At 32.3% G+C, this 21,213-nt stretch overlaps 1 protein-coding gene across 1 annotated transcript in view; it reads left to right on the top strand.

Moving 5' to 3' along the window:
- Nucleotides 1-21,213, top strand: part of LOC143057229 (nonsense-mediated mRNA decay factor SMG8-like) — a 29,983-nt gene that overhangs the window by 3,434 nt on the left and 5,336 nt on the right. The window contains exons 2-17 of the mRNA XM_076230492.1: nucleotides 5,445-5,565; nucleotides 5,978-6,013; nucleotides 7,468-7,590; nucleotides 8,351-8,434; nucleotides 9,434-9,501; nucleotides 10,346-10,520; nucleotides 11,681-11,772; nucleotides 12,838-12,959; nucleotides 13,586-13,785; nucleotides 14,903-15,042; nucleotides 15,455-15,542; nucleotides 16,373-16,528; nucleotides 17,005-17,145; nucleotides 17,730-17,949; nucleotides 18,993-19,229; nucleotides 20,089-20,373. Coding sequence (XP_076086607.1) covers nucleotides 5,445-5,565; nucleotides 5,978-6,013; nucleotides 7,468-7,590; nucleotides 8,351-8,434; nucleotides 9,434-9,501; nucleotides 10,346-10,520; nucleotides 11,681-11,772; nucleotides 12,838-12,959; nucleotides 13,586-13,785; nucleotides 14,903-15,042; nucleotides 15,455-15,542; nucleotides 16,373-16,528; nucleotides 17,005-17,145; nucleotides 17,730-17,949; nucleotides 18,993-19,229; nucleotides 20,089-20,373 — 2,288 coding nt within the window. The remainder of the gene's footprint in view (nucleotides 1-5,444; nucleotides 5,566-5,977; nucleotides 6,014-7,467; nucleotides 7,591-8,350; nucleotides 8,435-9,433; nucleotides 9,502-10,345; nucleotides 10,521-11,680; nucleotides 11,773-12,837; nucleotides 12,960-13,585; nucleotides 13,786-14,902; nucleotides 15,043-15,454; nucleotides 15,543-16,372; nucleotides 16,529-17,004; nucleotides 17,146-17,729; nucleotides 17,950-18,992; nucleotides 19,230-20,088; nucleotides 20,374-21,213) is intronic.

The following is a 21,213-nucleotide window of genomic DNA, read 5'->3' as shown; positions in this document are numbered from 1 at the left end:
TTTGAGGTAAAATTATCGGAATAGTCTTTATTAAGCTGAGAACAACCCATGCTTTGCAAATTTAAGGGGGTGCAAGCCCGCAACACCCCCCCCCCCCCTGAATCCGCCCCTGCATATATTCAAGTATAGGACAATATAATAAATAAAATGAAATATAGGGGAGTCCCTGGAGTTACCCCACCCCCTCCTGTTTGAGAACTTGGAAACGGTCGAGATCCACACCCCTTAACCATATATATATTCATGTTTGTGACAATATGAAAAATCAAATGAAATATAGGAAGATTCGCTGGGGGTCACCCCACCCTTCCTGTTTTAGAATTTAAAAATGGTCCAGATCCCCACCCCTAAACCATATATATTCATGTATAGGACAATATAACAAATCAGATGAAATATAGGGGGAGTCCCTTGGGTCACCCCACCCCCTCCTGTTTGAGAATTTAAAACCCGTTGAGATCGCCACCCTACCATATATTCATGTACGGGAAAATATAACAATTCAAATGAAAGATAGGGGGAGTCCCTGAGGTCACTGTACACCCTTCTGTTTGAGAACTTGGAAATGGTCAAGATCCTTACCCCTAAACCATATATACTCATGTATGGGACAATATAACAAATCAAATAAAATATAGGGGAAGTCCCTTGGGTCACCCCAACCCTCCTGTTTGAGAACTTGGAAACGGTTGAGATACTCATGTATGGGCCAATATAACTAATTAAATGAAATATAGATGGAGTCCCTGGGGTCACCCTACCCCTCCTGTTTGAGAACTTGGAAACCAATGAGATCCCCACCCCTAAACCACATATATTCATGTATGGGACAATATAACAAATAAAATGAAATGTAGGGGAAGTCCCTTGGCTCACCCTACCCCCAGTAACGGATCCAGAAATTTTCATAAGTGGGGGCCCGCTCCAGTCACGCTTCAGTAATTCCCTATATAAGCAACCAATTTTTTTCCCAAAAAGGGGGGGGGGGCGGGCCCCCTACCCCCCTAAATCCTCTGCCTACCCCTACCTGTTTGAGAACTTGAAAACCGTTGAGATCCCCACCCCTAAAATTATATATATTCATATGTATGGGACAAAATAACAAATCATTTACATTTACTGTGGGCAGGTCAGTCAGACCTCACCTTTGATCCCTGTTGTAGTGAACATTTGTCTGATTCGTGTCTCATAACTTTGTACTATAGAACACAAACTCAGTTTTCTTTCCAGGGAAACCAGTTCATTCATACTATTACATGTTCATACTAAGTCAACTTGAACTTCTAGCAGTCAAATAAAACCAAGGTTAACTACCAAGTAGAACAATTGCAATCATTGGGAACTTGTACCACTGCAGACTCACCATAAAAAAATATACATTGATATATGCATTGCTTTTGAAACCTTGATAACATATAAATTATTTGCCTTAATAAATAAATCATTAGATAAACATGAATGTACTTTATATGAATGTTTAATGTTGAGGCAACATTGCCACAGTTTTCATAATTGGTTGCCTTGGTTTTTGGTTAACTGCCTTCAGCGCTTACAGCGCTTTGATGTAAACTTATGTTTAACCATATATCGTATATATGTCTTTAAAATAAACATCTTGTTTATATTCACATAGTTTTATGTACTTTGTCCGATATCCCAGAACTTGGGTAGACAACGGGAAAATGAAGCCAGTGGAAACTTCCACTCCCGTTACATTATCAACAATGAAATTTAATTCAATTCAGTTATCGGAAAAGTAATGCCCTTAAATATTGTTATTGTGACAGAAAAATATAAATAACAGCTGTGACAACATATATACATGTATACAGTAGATTCCGGTTATTTGCACAGCCTATTTGTCAGACAAAATTATGCAATAAAGCGGAGTATGCTTATATCCGAAATGCCAAATGACAGAGTCAAATAACATCGATAGAACAGATCAGTATGTGAGTTTGTGGTCTAGTGGTTAAGACCGATGGCAATAGTGCTGAAGGTCCCGAGTTCGATCCTCACTCGGGATGCTAAAAATGTCAGTACATTTACATCAGAAGGTTGATTTTCACCCTCTCACACACATCTCTGGTATCCAGACCGGAGTTTAAACTAGCTTGGATACTTCGAGGGCCTCGGTAGGTCAAAGTTGTTCCCAGCTTGACCTGTATATCAATCTTCTGAAATCTCTTCGGGTTGTCTGTTCTCGCTGAGAAGCCCGGTGGTACTCTCCGAGTACTTCGGCTTTCTCCACCATAATAACAGACTTCCCGTTGTCCTACACGTTCCCTTGGGCGGTGTTGTGTGGGGATTGTTCTGGCAGTGGGATGATATTGTAAAGGACACATCTCCATTAATCCTTAGGGAGTCTCAAAGTACATACATTTATACAGAAAAAAATATGTTCATGTTGATATAATTTCTGTATGTATTATCATGATTATCTACATATGTCGTATAGCCATCTGTGTGACCCAAATTAGAAACTCTGTCTAGATCAAGCTAAAGATATTTTTTGGCAGATTCCTGTTCAGCATGTTCAGTCAATCTAAAACTCCTTTTTATGTTTTTGACACATTCTAACAGGTTGGGCAGCAGTCAGTAAAAGTTTGATATTCCCTGTTTTTAGGGAACACATATACAAAAGTATACATCTTTTACATCTTTACAGGGACTTCTGTTTTCTATTTCAATTTATGGAATGTTATATTAGCCATACTATGGTAATCTTTTTTCATTGGTTATCATGATCATCATGATTATGATGATATTTTTTTTTTTAGTGTGAAGACACTATGATCATGATGATGTTTCTATTTCCATAGATATAAGCAGATGTGAGATGGTATGAGTGCTAATGAGACAGCTCCGTCCAACATTTCCAAAATAACAATTTGTGAAAGTAAACCATTATATGTCAAAGTAATACTTTCAACATAGAACCTTGACTCACACCAAACAGCAAGCTTGAAATGCCCCCAAATTACTAGTGTAAAATCGTTCACTCTTATGAATCACATCAACAAACAACAACCACTGAACATCAGGATCTGACATAAGACAGGTGCAAACTTATGCAGCTGGTTTTAATAAGCACCAATTTGAACCAATAGTGTATATTTAAGGGCATACGATACAGTTTTGAACCTGTATTTACAAGTTGATGAAAATTTGCATATAGGCTCTTTTTTACCTGATTAAATCAAATATGTAATAAAAATTATACCTTCATGTGCTACTTTTTGAGTAAAATGAGGTCGAAATTTTGTATATTTGCTCAAAATTCAGATTTGTGTCCGTATTTTCTTTTTCGAAAGAAAGACGTAACTTTTTTGTTTCAAAAGATAAACACAAATTGTTTTTTGTTAAAAAATCGGAAATTTCTGTATTTTATAAGTATCATTAAAAATCATGCAATTTTTATTCAGAAATAACTCATAGTTATCAAATGTTCATGAATAGAGGGAAAAAAACGTCATTTTTTGCTTCATGTTTATCAAAATTAAAAAAATTGCGCTATTTACAGTTTTATAAAATTTGGGTCACATAATCACTTTGCAAAATGAAACAAATAGCCGTTTAAAAAATTAGGGGTCCATGCACTCGTTTTCAAATTAAATCAGTTTAAATGATAAAAATCAATCGAAAAATGCATCTTTTCCCGATATGTCATAGTTTGACGTCGCGAAAATAACATTTTACGTTAGCAACGTCATTACCTCCCCTGTAACTGTATCGTATGCCCTTAAGGATAGCAGGTTATTTTAAAGTGTGCACCACATTTTTTCTGTTGTTTCTAAAATAGACTGAAAAGATATTACAGTCATTTCTTATAATTTAATTCTAAAATCCATGTTTAACCAGAGTAAACCATAAAAAAACGTTGATGATGTCAAAGTCACAATACAAAATTATGTCTATGTGCTGATAAACATATAAACAACGTCATCCAATCAGAAGACGCGTCAGGGGCATAGCTAGGTATTCAGTCAACTGTAGGTACCAATCGGCAGGGGGTCTGCGGGCTGTTTAAGGCCGTCATCAGGTCAAGGCCAGAGCCCAGATAGGGGGTTCATTCGCCCCTTGAAGGAAAACGGTTTTCAGCATTTTACAATGTTTTAGCTGCAAAACTATATGTACAAAAAAATTTAATTTACTGGTTATTTAATCATGATAATTATAATATACACGATGAAAAGTTCGAAGAATTATGAATAATGTACCATTAAATCTGACTGGTGAATTAAATAATGCAGTACAATCTGTAATATACAAAAAGTATTTAACAATATTTACAATATGCATTGCACAGCGTAGATCAGTGTATCCCTTTGATTAAGCAGTACACCCTGTTTGGCTAGACATCAACCATCAATCTTTTGAATCTTACATTGTAAGCCTTCAACCTAGCCACACAAACACATACAGGCATAGTCGATGCCTAACAAAATTCAAGAAATTCATATTTCTTTATATCCTCTACTGTAAAATCCCTACCTGCTTAGGAATTTTGAATAATCATTGATAATTGTGGCCATTACCAATGATTACACGCAGATTTGAGAGTACAGACAAAAGTGAAGACAAAGTGGAAAGCTAGTTGAAAACTAACAACAACTAATAAAAAAATACACATGGGTCTAAGTTGAGGTTCATTCGAGTTTTTGTTGATAGAAGTGAAATGATCTGATCCAAAGTTCTAGTTTATAGTTTCTATATAGGTAAAATCGTAAAAATATTCAACTCTATCCATGCCAATATTCCATTCACTAAGGACTAGTGTACACATGACATTCGATAATAAAAGAGTTTTGACAACTTCACCAGCTTTTATCTACAGATAACATTGTTTTATACTTTTTTAATAAAAAAACATATTTGTGAAAAAATTATGTGTAGGCACGTGCCTAAAGTACCTAACGGCAGCTAAGCCCCTGCGCGTTACATCCATTATTGAATTATATATAAACATACGACAATAAAGACAACAAGGTGTTGATGTCTTAATTGTGGATTATTTACTTTTATAGTGAAAGACCACTGTGAAAACTGTGTGGTATCTACCCGCTATTACCCAAATGCCCAACCACAGGATTACTACCTCAGGTGTTGGTTCACCATATTTAAATTCATATATATAAATATATATAAACAAGTCTAAATTGACAACAACATTATATATATATAAATTTTGCAAAATATAATGCAAAATACACAGAAAAAACATTGAAGTCCATTTCTATATATTTACATGATATAAGTACACTATTTACATATATATATATAAAAGGTCAAAAGTCCAGAATCATGATAATTAGCACGATTGAAGATGCATGTTATTTCTTTATTTTACACCATATTTCAAAGGCCTATGAAACCTTGTACATGTTGTATGAAGGGTAAATATCCCTCATTGCATTTATGTAATCTAACAATCTTTATTTCAGATCCTTACCAAACAAAGACAATAAGGTGTGTGTTGTTTCAGTCATTGGTAAAGGTCGACACAATCCATTTGCATCGAAGGCATCAGTATTTAATCCTGTGTTAGACAAAGATGTGTTCAAGGTATGGTTAAAACTTTTGTAGACGAGGAAAAGGGATGATGAGGCCTGTATTTGTCATGAACCATTCAGTTTTTCATTTCATGTATATTAGTTGTTTAATACCTTAAATGGATAGTCAACTCTTATGACACTGGTTAACATATATATGTATATGCATTTTTTAAACCAGCCGTACATACTATCCTTTGCTATCATGTACATTTAAAATTGAGAATGGAAATGGGGAATGTGCCAAAGAGACAACAACCCGACCATAGAGAAGACAACAGCAGAAGGTCACCAACAGGTCTTCATTTGTATGTTTCTATTTTGTTTTCTCCCATATATATATATGAGAATAAAAGTAAATTGTGTTTTTTCTCGGTTTGGCATTTACAACATTTACAACAGATATCTTTTTTTATATATTTCAGGGTCTGTTGAATGTTCCAGAAGAGCTGATACAGCAGGTTTGTTATTAAGCTGGTGATTTTATTGATGATGAATTAAAGAAAATGTTAAACATTAGATTGACAGCAAACAAACAACAAAAAGCTACCGATTGCGCTACACTGAATTTTAAAACAGTACATGCCAGAAAGATAATCATTGGTATTTGAGTTAAAATTTTCAAGCATGAAAACAACATTGTACATTTTTCAGCAATTTTTATGGCCCTGCAACGAAGTTGTCAGTGCTATATAGTTTTACACTTGTCCTTCATTCCGCAACAAACCATTATACATAGTTTTTTCTAAACGCCTTCAGATATTGGGCTGATTTTTGGTATGTGACTTAACCATGATGAGTTACAGATCAAGTTTAAGTTTTGTTCCGCTCCGCTAATTGTTGCCAAAATTACGGGCTATGGACTTTGATAAACTGTTGAAAATCACAGTTATAGACTTTTTTCTAAACGCTTTCTGATATTGGTCTGATTTTTGGTATGTGAGTTAACCTAGATGAGTTACAGATCAAGTTTAAGTTCTGTTCCGCTCAGCTAATTTTTGTTGAAAATACTGGCTAACGACTTTGATAAATTGTTGAAAACCACGATGAGTTACAGTTCAAGTGTAAGTTTAGTTCCGCTCTGCTGATTTTTGCCAAAATTAAGGGTTTACAACTTTAAAAATTGTTGAAAATCACAGTTTTTCAGACTTTTTTCTATCGCCTCCAGATTTTGAGCTGATTTATGATATGTGAGACTACCATCATGTTTGTGTCCACAAATGTTATTGAAATTGTAGATTTTTCAACTTTTTGAGAAGGAGCAATTCGTGTCGCTTTGTCACATCTATTTTTTTTTATTATCTACAATTGATTGGCCAATACTCTAGGCATATGTCCAGGATTTGTGGTTTGAAGGGCAAAATCCTAACAATGTCAGCTAAAAAAATTGTTTTTCTTTAGATTTAAAGATGACGTGACATCCACTGAGTTCTGAAAAAATCCCAATATTGTTCACAATAACTTTGAACTGGTGGATGAATTTAAACTACTTCTACTAGAAAAGTCAACATACTGAAAGAACTAACCATATTGATATTTCAGCTACATCAACTTATTTATATATACAAATCTCAACTTTCTGAAGATTGCTATGTGTTACTTTCATCGTAACGTACAGGCAATTTCACACCCCTTTCTTCCAACCCTTGATATGCACTGAGCTGTGAGCAAAACTATGCTGTGTATGGTCCCTTGTGATTTTATTTTTTTTTCTAGATAAAAACCACTTGCACTCGGGTCAGTGGATAAAAACTGAATTCTGTCATGAATTGAATTATAAGATAATACAATTTCTGGACTATTTTCACAAATTAAATGTTTCACAATTTATCTTCTTACAAGGTATTATAATAGATACCACATATACATATGAAATTTAAGTATTTCCTTCATTTGAAATTTTCATATTTTGTAGGATGCAGTTGAGTGTTTCTATGATGCAGAAAGTCAAGTTGTGTATTTACACCATACATGTATGTATGATACATACAGATTGGCTGTACAGTGCCAAAGACTTATAAATCAAGATGTTGATCAGGTAAACGTGTCTAGAGTTATTTCGTTTTGTGTAAATAAAATATTTGCAAAATGTTAAATGACCAAGACTAAGTTTTGTTTATAACCATAATAACATCCATAATTTTTAGAGGTCAGTTGTCAACAAATTTAAAAGATATTTGGTGTCTGTCATTTTGTCCATTGCAGTGTTTTCCCCAGATCCTATAAAAAGGGAAATTTGGAATACCAACTTGGTTTCTAAAAACATAGCATCACATCCATAACACAACCTATGAAAAATTCAATTCAGATATCACATTCAAGAAATAAAGCATCTTATTATCAAGATGATGAAAGGTCCTAGAGAGAATACTGCATTTGTGGCCGTTTAGTGGTGCTTGTAATATTTTTGTGTCAGAAATATTAGTTCATGGCTTTTAAAAATTGACTGAACAGTATGAATAAATAGCTAAATAACAATGGATTTTTGTTTTCAAATTGAATGCAACCTAATTGTCACAGTAAATCTATTAGAACAAGCTGAGATAATCTAATTGTTATTAAATCTACTTGTCATTGACCAAAATGTTTTAAAATACAGAAGTTAACATTTTTAAATTTCCTGAAGATTTTACTTGAATGGTTTAGAGTCATCTTAGCATGCTTAGTATTGCTAAGATTCCTTCATACATATATACAATGAGTCAAGTAAAGACATGTTGTATGCTTCTATGCACCCAGAATTTTATAAAACTTGTAAATATTTTTTTCATTGATTTTACTTTCAATTATCTTTTCAGGACTTTTTTAACATGTGGCAGAAAGAAGAATACAGACATGCTAAAACCCTGTTGTGGCTCTTCTCTATATCACATATCATTATTGTAAGTTTATATTTGTGTACACAAATAAACATGATAAATAAAAATCCAGAATTGGGAAAACAAGGGGCCCTTACCAGCAAGGCAGAGTAAGGAGTGGGACTTTTAAAAAGATCTATTTATTAACCATATTGTGACTCTAGGCCCCTAATCATAATTCAATTTGCAAAATTATAGTCTGATATTTTATTTTTTAGCAAATTTCTCAAGCTTTGGGTATTATTCCAAAGTTGTAGCTAATTGAAATCAAATATTGCATAAATTATCATGAAAACAAGATTTATATATATACCTTTGATAGTTGGATAACTAATGTTGGGGGATTGTCCCTTTAAAGGCTGTTTTTTTGCATTTGGAAAATCTTCTCCTCTGAAAAGGTTGAACGCATACATGTTCATAATGAACATTCGAGCCAATTTATGAGTGAATGATACTTAGGTATTAAGTTTATAAATTTTATTGGGAAATCAAAGCAAACTATGATTGGTTCTTCTAATTACCGTCTGAATTGCTTCTGAATTGAACTTTATTCTGAAATGTCAATGCTCTTTAACTTCGTACTTTATTTGGCCTTTTTAACTTTTTGGGATTCGAGGGTCACTGATGAGTCTTTTGTAGATGAAACGCGCGTCTGGCGTATATACTAAATTTAGTCCTGGTATCTATGATGAGTTTATGGTACAAGATGAATAAATTAGCCTCCAGGGAGCCTATTATATATCAAAAACTTTAATCAAATATAATAACCCACAAAGCCAGAGAAACATTTCATTGTGTTAACTTTATATGCTGTGGGTTCATTTATTTTTTAGGATCACAATTTACATTGATGGAGGAACATTTTAATTTCTGTGCAAACCAGAATTCTTGGTTTTGACAAATTCTGCATACAAAATATAAAGATAATTAGTACTTGTTGACCATTTAAATTTGTTTTTAGCTATACCATTAAAATCCATGAGAAATGCTATTCCATGAATAATAATGAATCTTTATTTTCAGCTATCTCATCCAGGAGCCTCTTTTGATGTTAGTTATGTCAGACTATTCAGAACTATTGATACTATCAGGTATGGTTATTCAAGGATTTCTTTATTATGCCCCACCTACGATCAACTTGAAACTTTGTATACATGTTCCCTATGATAAAGAGTTTTTACTCCAATTTCACGGTCCACTAAACATAGAAAATGAGAGTGTGAGTGGGGCATCCATGTACTTTGGACACATTCTTGTTATTTAGGATTTTATTTTTGCCAAATACCTTTGATCGGTACATTGCTTCCTGTATTTTCAGCAATAGAAGTGCAATTTTAACCATTATGTTAACCTCTAGATCAAGTATTATGTTTATACCAGGGGGAATCTAGGGTTTTGAAGAAAGAGTGTCCAAATTGGTTATATATAACAGCTTCAAACATAGCAAATCAAATTAATTTTGGACAATTTTATACCAAAATGTTTTTTTCACCCTCAACTCTAAAGGTACAAGGTTACACAGGCAAGAACATTTCCTTGTAACAATAAAGAGACCAACAAAATCACGGCAAAAAACAAAATAAATCGTAAACAGACCCGTATACAAACACAACATAAAACTGGAAAGACAGAGCAACAAATATCATGCTTAAAAAATATGATGTTATCATGGGTTGCCTCAAAGGATAAGAAGATCTTGCTTCTCATATGTCTTTTTTTTGTGTTACTTTTCTTTTATACATGCATGTATTTTGATAAATTTTAAAATCAAGTGATGAGGCATTGGGGAAAATTAGTTTGATAAATTACTCTTATCTAACAAATAGACATCACCATGTTGAAAATTTGTAAAATATTAGTCATATAATTTTTCTAACCTTATGAATTAAATGAATGAGAAAATGTTAAATTAACAGTTTATTCACTTATTTCTAGATTAAAGTTGTTACACAGTATAACAGAACAGCTACATGGATTTCACATTTCTAAAGATTGGTACCATTCTGGGAGACCTTGTTCCCCTAGAGTGCTCTTCATGTTTGAATCAACAACATTAACAAAGAAAACGGAACCAGTTGAAACTGGTGCCATCAGTAAAAACAAAACTGCGGTAAATTCTTAGATTGGATGCTTTAGCAATGTTTAGTGACTCTAAACTTTGTCATTACCTTCCTTGGAGGGGACCTACTGTAAATTCAGAAATTATTGCGTGCATTTATTATTGCGATTTTGTCATTTTAGACTTAACTGCGATTTCAATTATTATGATTTTGAGAAAAATCCTGATTAATTCATATAAAACATTTCAAAATGCGAGTTTAAATTATTGCGTTTACAACTCTGTTGCATTTTTCGCAATAATAAAAACCTCACAATAATTTCTGAATTTACAGTACCTCTAAATACCTGATTAGAATTTTTTAATTACATATTTTTGTCCACCTTGTTTATATCTTTCCCTAGAGAAATCATAGGCTTGTTTCATTTCTCTATTTTGGGGATGGTGTTTCATTTTATAAATTTTGCAGTCAGTACCACTAGTTAGAATAAGAATACAGATTTAAAGTGAAAGAAGAACTCCATATCATAACATCATTTTAATCATTTACCACAAAATTTTTCTCATTGACATTTCAACTTTCCACTGAATTTCTCAAAAAAATCTGTCTGATGAAATGATTATGCTTTTGAAGAGTTCCTATTGAATGAGAGAGCATTTATGTTCATGATAGCTTTTTGTGCTTCTTCGTTACATTTGTTGTTTTTATAGTGATTAAGATGATAACACAATGTTGACTGCTGTACCCCTATTTTTTTTTACCTTTTTAACTATTGTGTCTGTTTGTTTTGTTCAAGCATCGGTGACAATATAATGGAATTTGATGTGACTGTCATACAAGTGAGAGGTTTAGCTAGCTATAAAACCAGGTTCAATCCACCATTTTCTAATTTGAAAATGCCTGTACCAAGTCAGGAATATGACAGTTATTGTCCATTCGTTTTTGATGCGTTTTGTTATTTGATTTTGCCATGCATGTGATTATAGACTTTCCGAATTTATTTTCCTCTGAGTTCAGTATTTTTGTGATTTTACTTTTTGATATACAGGAAAGCTTTACATTTCAAGGAAAGGAAACATTTATAAGTTTCTATGTCAAAAATCTCAATACATGTAACACCCTCTCTTTCCCCCCAAAAAATGTTAATCTAGACTGAATTTTGTATGTTTAACATGCAAATTTTAATCTTTATATTCTTTTATATTTTTAGACCAAGTTTTCAGTTGAAAAGAAGTTAGTTCATGCAATAGAAGATCAGATCTACAGGATACTCAGAAAGTCTAGGATCATAACAAATATTAGGTACAAAAATATATAATGTTACACTTAAAATTCTTTAAATAAATTTAAAAAGAGTTAAAATGCTACACTTTTATGAATACAAAGATGCATTTTCCAATCAGAATTAAGTATGGGTTGATGTAACTGGTGATTATTAATAAAATATATCTAAGATTTAAAAGAGAAAAAAAGTATGTTAACTCCTCTGTTTAAAAAAAACAAGCTTTTTAAAAGACTGTTATAGATAATTAGTAATATGTAAATAAGTAAACTAAAACTGTTATAAATTGATAGTATATAAATAACTGAATTTAAAAAACAGAAAAGAGGTACAGGTCTGTGTCCTTTTTAAGATATAATCAATTAAAAAATTGGCAAGATGATTCTGTCTAGATTTGTCATACATTTAACATTGAGACCTATTTTCTTTAACAAAAATCTTTGCAACTGGATTTTATAAGATGTTGAAAATAACTTATCAAACTATATGCATTATAATTATGAGAAGAAAAGAAGGGTTAGATGGTAAAATTTTAATGGCATAAAAGTATTCTAAATATCTGACAAAGTAAAACACGAGAGAAGTGAACACAATCGGAAATCCATTTGACGATATCTAAATGTTTCGAAATGAAGTGAAAAATATTGTGCGCCACTTGAGCGCTTACATTAGGGACTCTATGTGTTAACTTTTTTGCAGACCTTACATCAAAAATTTAAAAAAGATCTTAAAACTGCAATCAAACATTTCCTACCTCAAATACAGGTTTTACATAATAATACAGGTCTTTATAAATATTCACAATGATGAAACAGAAATACATATTACAACTTGTTACAAATTGATGGAATTGCTTGATGATTGAAAATGAATTTCAGTTGCAAACAGTATTCTTAAAACAGGAAAGCTTCATAGAAAAATACCATGCATTCTTGCCATTTATGGTCGATATGCGCTATAGGCGCAGGGCGCACATCCTTCCCAATCACTGTGATGGTCATGTAAATGTAATCAAGTAAAGATTTAACATTATAGTTACTATTCATTGGGATTTAGTGTGTATATATATATTTATGTAATTGCAGTAACAATTCGTTGTTTGCTGTGCCAGCCAATCAGGAGTTTGTTTACATCCACACAAAGAAAGAAGAGATATCAGATCCTGTCAGTTTCTATCTACAACAGTTAAGGATGAATAATAGTATTGGTAAGTGACATGTATATTATTGAAAAAATTTGGAAATGTGAATTACTATAAAACAACTAAGGATTATCTCCCTTTGCATACAACATTTAGAAAACAAATAATGACATTACAAAACAAGAATATTTGACAAAATGTCTTTATAAATATGCACAATGATGAAACAGAAATGCATATTACAACTAGTTACAAATTGATAGAATTGTTTAATGATTGAAAATGAATTTAAGTTGCAAACAGTATTCTTGAAACAGGAAAGCTTCATTGAAAAAAAAGCATGCATTCTTGTCAAAAGCTATTATAAATTGTTATAAAGTTATTTCTAATGTGTGTTTTATGATGTGCATTATCTCTGAACTAGTTCACAATTTTGTTTAGGGGCCAGCTGAAGCACACCTCCAGGTGGGGGAGTTTCCCGCTGCATAAAAGACACATTGGTGGCCTTCAACTGTTGTCTGCTCTTTTGTTGGTTTGTTGTCTCTTTGACACATTCCCCATTTCCATTCTCAATTTTATTTTTATATAATTTTATTCAGAAAATTTTTAGCAATTATAAAAAACATTGCAAAAAAGGCAAAGTTTGCGATATCAATCCCTTTGTTATGCTTTTTACCTTATTTTTATTCTAGAATCACCAAGAAGTAGAGGATATCAATCCAACAGACATTCCTCACAATCAGGGTCAGAAACAAGGTCATCTTCACTTCCCACATCTCCTGTACCAGGAAACAGCACATTTAAAGAGTTTTTGTTTCAGCATGTAGAACTAGCACTAGGGAGAGGATTTGATGATAATGTTGGAAGAAACCCAGTCACACCTGTTTTTGAGGTAAGAAATGTTTGATTGCAGTTTTAAGATCTTTCTTATTTTATTCAGGTTTAATGGTAATAAGACTGAATATTCTCTCTTTAAAAATATGTATTTTATTTTCAGTTAAATTGCAGCTATGTTTAGTTTATCTTGTTTTCTGCAAAAGTCAGCTTCAAGTGGCTGATATTTAAAAGATATTTGTATGCACTTAATGTTATTATCTTTTTATCATACTAGTTCTTTTCATTATGCCCCACCTACGATAGTAGAGGGACATTATGTTTTCTGGTCTGTGCGTCCGTTCGTCCGTTCGTTCGTCCGTTCGTCCGTTCGTCCGCCTGTCCCGCTTCAGGTTAAAGTTTTTGGTCAAGGTAGTTTTTGATGAAGTTGAAGTCCAATCAACTTGAAACTTAGTATACATGTGCCCTATGATATGATCTTTCTAATTTAAATGCCAAATTATAGTTTTGACCCCAATTTTACGGTTCACTGAACATAGAAAATGATAGTGCAAATTTCAGGTTAAAGTTTTTGGTCAAGGTCGTTTTTGATAAAGTAGAAGTCCAATCAACTTGAAACTTAGTATACATGTTCCCTTTGATAAGATCATTCTAATTTTAATGCCAAATTGGAGAATTTATTCCAATTTCACGGTCCAATAAACATAGAAAATGATAGTGTGAGTTGGGCATCCGTGTACTGTGGACACATTCTTGTTTTTTGCATCTATTAAACATTGAGTATGTTTGTTTGTTGGACAGGAAGTTAGCCTGATAAGTAATATTCTTTTAAATTTGACATAACTAAAATATTACCAATCCCTGTTATAAATAATTAAGCTGCTGTAATTTTTCACTTTGATTGGGTGAGCAGTATTTGTTTGTACTCATATAAAATGTATGCATATTGCTTCTATGGGTGGTTATACTATTATCATAGTGCCTTCGAATTCTCTTCCTGCCAAATATGTTTTACTGGAACAGTCTTCAGGATTAATTGACAAAATCTAAATAAAAACAAGACATGAATTGGCTACCAACTTGTTTAAAGTCTTTTGTACTTAACATTTTAAACATAATTCAATTTTATTTTATAAAATAGATGTGATGATTTTGTATTCTTTTTTTTTAAATAGGTACCAACATGTGAGTTATGGTGTATGATAGCAAACAGATTGTATGATTTCTTCCTTGGAGAACGAATAAATGCCAAAGCCCAGGCACACTTCAACACTCTGAAATCATTACTGGAAACTGATATCAGATTCTCAGAAAAGTATGCAAATATAAATCTGCAAAATTCCATCTACTGTCAATAAGAAATTTTAGTGAAGGTTTTTTTTTTTTTTACTTTATATTTCCAGATTAAGATAAAAAAAAATCCCTCACATTAAATTGGTTTTTAATGAATACTGGTATTGCAATCATAAACAAGAAATTGTGAAACTTAAACATCAAGAACGGGTTACACCAGAAATGTGGAAAGTTTAAAATCATCTATAAAAATTCCCTATAGTATAGAGACAAAGAAGATGAGGCAATTAAGATATTTTTACAATTATTTTTAAAATATAAAGTTTTAAAGGTTCATGTAAATTTATTATATACATATTTTTTCTGACATTACAATCATTTATATGAAGTTTTATGTTTACATTTGAGGTTATATTTGACTGTTTGTATTACAGTCGTTGTAACAAAGTTTTACCTGTAGCTGAAGCTGCTTACCAAGAAGGATTACCAACACATTATGTAACAAACTTCCATCTGAACAAAGTAAGATTTTCTAATGTTTTCTGTTACTAGTACTGGTCAGTACACACAAGGATGATTCAGCCAGTGGTGAATACTTAATCATTGCTAGTGATTCAGGAGTGGTTCTAGTAGAATTAAGAAAAACTCAATTTATTATCAATAAAAAATTGAGAAAAGATTCATAGATCAGTGTTGAAACCAAAAATCACTAGTAATCACTCTGATTCACTGTTAATCACTCAACACCAACACAAGTGATTTTTGATTGAATCTTCTAATGTATACAGTTATATTAATAGTAAAAGAATATGCTGTAATAGAGGAAAAAAATGAACCAATTACCTTCATTTAAAGTTGTATCTAATTTATCCAAGATTTCTTTTTATATGTAAAACTAATAAACTACATAGATATAAGAAGATGGGGTATGAGTGCTATTGAGATAACTGACTCCATCCAAGTCTCAATATGTAAAAGAAAAACCATTATAGGTCAAAGTATGGTCTTCAGCATGCATGGAGCTTTGGTTCACACCAAACAGCAAGCTATAAAGGGCCTGAAAAATTACTAGTGTTAAACCATATAAACGGGAAAAACATTGGTTAAATTCATATGAAAAGAACATGTGTATGTTAAATGGTTTTAATAAATTAGATTATATACTATTGTATTGTTATGTCTTCTTTTGAATTAAATAAAAGTTTGCTTAACCAGAAATAAAAGCAAATGCTCTTTTGAAGCAGAACACAATTTATGGTTTGAATATTCTTTCCAAACACAAAAACATTTGATTAATTTATTATTTCATATATAACATTAAGTAATATATTATATTTTCTTAAATATTTCAGTTACAGCAAGCACACAGGGTGTTCCATCAGTTTGCTAGAGGACCTGCCACAGAGAAGTATCTGGTGCAGTTAGATGAAGCCTGTGAAAAATTCTGGAAAAATGGGAGACAACTCTGTGAAGAAATTAGTGTTACTGGCAATCATTGCATCAATCCTGTAAGAAAAAAAATAGTTTCAAATTTTTTTTACAATTTTATATGTGTAATTAGTTTTTATTGACCTTTGTGTAATTAGTTTTTTTATGCTGAATAAGAGATGTAGCATGTTTTTCTTATTGTTACACAAAAATGTTGGGCTAAACCCTTTAAAATGCAAATTATATCATTCAGTTCTACTGTAAAAAAAAAATTGACAAAAACTTGTTGGTATGACAGAACATAATTATTTATTTAAATATGTCTTTAAAAGCATTTATCTATCTTTAACATGCTTCCAAGAATTTATTTTGAAAATCTGGTTTTGCTCTTTCAAGAGTGATATCAAGTTTTTATCACCAATTTTTTTCAAAATTTTTATTTGAACAGTATAAATACAGTTCTCTTGATAAAAAAATTATATTTCAGATTATATTCAAAGTAACAGGCTTTATCAGTTTAAATTGACTTTTAGTTATGAGTTAAATCTTCTTACAGTTACACAGACTACCAGATGAACCTGAATTGGACAGTAACAGACATTTACCAGTGATGCCACACACAAACCAGCTGAAGACAAGAGCTGCTTGTAACTGTGGCAGGAAACAAGCAGACAAAGATGATCCATTTGATCACAAGGTATTGCAATTGTAGTATTGTAGACTCAGAATTGTTTGTAATGTTTTAATTATTGCAAAAATTTGAGACAGGACAAGTAAAAATTTGATAGCTTTTTTTTTAGTACTGTATTTCTTTAAATCTCAGTAATTTATATCTCAATGTTGACCATTGTAATAATAAATGCACTCAAACATTTCAGGATTTTCAATACTTTTTGATCACTTATTTTTAAAGTTCATTTGAAGGAACAAAAATTAGGTCAATAATTTAACGAATATAATGTTCCAGAAAAAACTGTCAAAATGATCAACTTTGGGACTATTTTAGGAAAAAAAAATTGAAAATTTGGTTCATGATGAAACGAAAGGAGATGTGGTAGGATAACCAATGAGACAACTATCGACCAGAAATTAAATTACTTGGATGTTTTTATGCTGAATAAGAGATTTGACCATAATTTCACGCCAAAAAATAGTGAGAGTGGGGCATTCATGTACTATGGACACATTCTTGTATGAATGAATGATGACCAAGATTTTATTTGTTTTTAGACCAAAGTATTTATGATTATTTAAAGATATTATTTTACTTTTATATTACAGGCTGCCAATTATGATTTCTACGCAGGGTTAGAAGAGAGTTGTTGTGGAAAACTTGAACATGTGGATTTACCATCATTCAAACCTAGCACGGCTGAAGCTAGAGCTGCACAAATAAAAAAGATAGAAAGATCACATAAGAACTCACAAGGGGACACACCAACAGTCAAATCTGGAGATATTGTATCTGGCATGGCTAATCTCAGTCTAGCATTAAGTTTAGGTAAATGTCATTTTCAGCAAAGCAAATATGTAGTGTACCAATTGTGGTTCTTATTTTATAAAGACAAACATTTTGATAATAAAAAATATTTACAAGAATTTCATTTAAGCATCTGTGTTTAAAACATTTCTTTTGATTAAAAAAATCTTAAATTTTCATATTCCAATAGAAATGATCCTTTTTTTTCCGCCATTGGCCCATTTATGCATGATACGTACTGTGGATTTGTTTATTTCCCTGGGTTACTTATTTTTGTGGACTTAGGAAATTTAGAATAATCCTGGATATTTGATTTCGTTGTTTTGGCATAGTCTGAATACATTCCTTTAGACAGCTTGTAATGTGTTGAACACTTGAATTTGTGGTTCTGCTGTACCCATGAATTAGAGGAAAATTGGTATCCAACAAAAATGAATGAATCCACAGTAACTATTATTGAAAAGCTGTTAAGGTGGTACCTAACACTACAGGGAGATAACTCTGTAAAGTCAGCTTAACGTTTTAATTATGTCGTGTTGTAAAGGGAATATTAAGCTTCTCAATGATCAAAATTGGTATTTGTCAAACTGCTATATATATATATAACCAGTGTAATTTTTCTGACAAAATGGTTGGTTCAAAATTTTTGAAATTTTTATATTTTTGTTAAAGGGTCAAAGTAAATACTTTGTCAAAATTTTATGAAAATTAAACAAGCCAAATTAATTTTAGTGAAAGTGTTGGGTACCACCTTAATAAAACACATAATGCCAATCCATGTTAAATAAGGGCTATTCCAGAAAAAAATGTATTGGGGGGTTGGAAGGCACATTGTATTAATAATACATGGGTGATTGGTATCAGAGCAACTTTTCACACTATAATGCACTATAATTCTCAATTACGATTGTCTGGGTGGCGGGTGCTGACAAAAACTGCCTTCCAACCCCCCCCCCCTCCCATACCTTTTTTTCTGGAATAGCCCTAAGTGTATAACAGGACATAAAAGAATTATTTCTGAAATAGAATTAATTAAAATTATGAGTCCAAAATTAAAATTGCAGGTCAGTCTGGTGGAAGTGACTATTCTCATCATGAAGGTATCAGTCCAAATAATTTTGCCACCACAAGCCCTCATGTGGAGGCTGTAGAGGAAGTAGCTAGTGAAGATAGTCATCAGATTGTGTCTACTAGTCCAATGGAAGAAACGACAGAAAAGTTAGAAAAGGTGGAAGAAATAAAAGAAGAAGAGCCTGATCATGAAGATCCTGAAGCAGAACAACCAGAAGAGGCAGCTCTAGGTAAAATTAAGGAATATAAACAATTTTAAATTAAAAAATTTAGGCAATGTTTGTTGAATGGTCGCCCTAAAGACTTGATTGATTTCAAATGTTGATATAACAATGCCAGTCTACTACAGGTATAATGTGGATTCCAATTTTTGCCAATATTATTAGCAGAAATATAGTAACATTCTTGATTTATTGATACTTGAACCACAGAAAGTCAGTTTAAGACAGCACATGGTAGTTAATTGATATTTGTTTGTGTTATGATTCGAATGTCTCAATTACATGGCCCTGCTCCCTCAATCATAGTCTATTGACATAAAAAATTTGGTAATTTGACATGCTTAAATTGCCATTATTAAGTAATAAGGAGCTGTGGTATAACTGCTAACGAGACAACTATCCACTAAATTTTAAAGCAAGCCTGGGTCACTATGGAGCCTTTAACAAGAAGCATAACCAAAACCATATGGAGGGTGAAAAAAACCTTGACATAACAAAACTCATTGTCACACAAGATTCTAGATAATTCCTTGATTTTCTGTCATAAATCTTCGCTTTAAACAATAATTTAGTATTTTGAATCCTTTAATTCATTCTTAAATAATAGTCCATGAAATGTTTGATTGAAAAATTCAAAATACTTTAGTCTTACTTTCAATTTAATCATAACTTTTTTTTGTAAAATGCAGGCCTCATCATTTAGCAACAAATGGATACATGAGATCTATCATAAGATGAACAAACAATGAGAACCCTATAAAATACTATAAAACATTGATATATCAATAGTCAAAGCCTCTATTGCTGTTTGTCATCTAGACGTATCTATAAAGCCTTTTTAAATATGTATGTAATATCAATATTACAGGTATACCTGCCACATTTAGGCAAGTTTCTACCACTGAATACTTGCCTGGAATGATTCATTCAGAATCTGTACCCGGATTATTACCTAAGTTTCCATCCTGGGCTGTGTGTTGTATAGGCAAAGCTAGCTTGTACAACCATAATACTGGTTTAGATTACCCAGGATTCCTTCATGGAAGTCACTTCCTGTTGCCATGGGACATCACTGTAAAAGCAGAGAAAGACAAGTGGCCATCTGTTGGAGAAACTGCTTCAAGGAAAGGAAAGCAGAAGAAAAGCTCTAAAGGTATTTTCTAACACCAAGTTGATATTCAAGCTGTTAATTATGGCATTAATATTGCCTTATTTCAGAACTAGGCTTGAAAACACTATGGTTTGGTTTTTTTCGAGCCTTCGACTTCGGTCGAAAAAGTGAGACATAGCGATCCTATAGTCTGTCGTCAGCGTTGTCGTTGGTGGCGGCATCCACAAAAATTCACTCTGTGGTTAAAGTTTTACATACATTACATACAGTCTGCAGTTGAAGTTTTTAAAAATATTTATTAGATTTATAAAGTAGGCAAACACTAGGTTCCGCAGAACCCTTACAATTTATTTTTTTTATGCCACATTTATGGGCATTATGTTTTCTGGTCTTTGCGTCCGTTCGTACGTCCGTTCGTTCATCCATCTGTTCGTTCGTCTGTCTGTCCTGCTTCAGGTTACAGTTTTTGGTCGAGGTAGTTTTTTATGAAGTTTAAGTCCAATCAACTTGAAACTTAGTACACATGTTCTTTGTGACATGATCTTTTTAATTTTAATGCCAAATTAGAGATTTTACCCCATTTTCACGGTCCACTGAAAATAAAAAATGATAGTGCGGATAGGGCATTCATGTACTGGGGACACATTCTTGTCACTGGAATATGATTATGATGTAAGACCAAGGGACTTGAAATTCCTTTTTTAAAAGTTGAATATAACATATTTTTGAAAGGTCACATATTTGCTTGGGAAGAACTTTGAGAGCATCAGTTATGTGCAGAGACTTCTGCTAAAGCTTTATCTTTTATGTCTTTGTATGTAAACAAGATGAAGGAACAACCATGACAACCCTAAAAATATAATTTAAACATTAATGTTTAAA

This window comes from Mytilus galloprovincialis, chromosome 13 (assembly GCF_965363235.1).
Source record: "Mytilus galloprovincialis chromosome 13, xbMytGall1.hap1.1, whole genome shotgun sequence".
NCBI classification, from domain to species: domain Eukaryota; kingdom Metazoa; phylum Mollusca; class Bivalvia; order Mytilida; family Mytilidae; genus Mytilus; species Mytilus galloprovincialis.
This window is presented reverse-complemented; position numbering and strand designations above follow the sequence as displayed.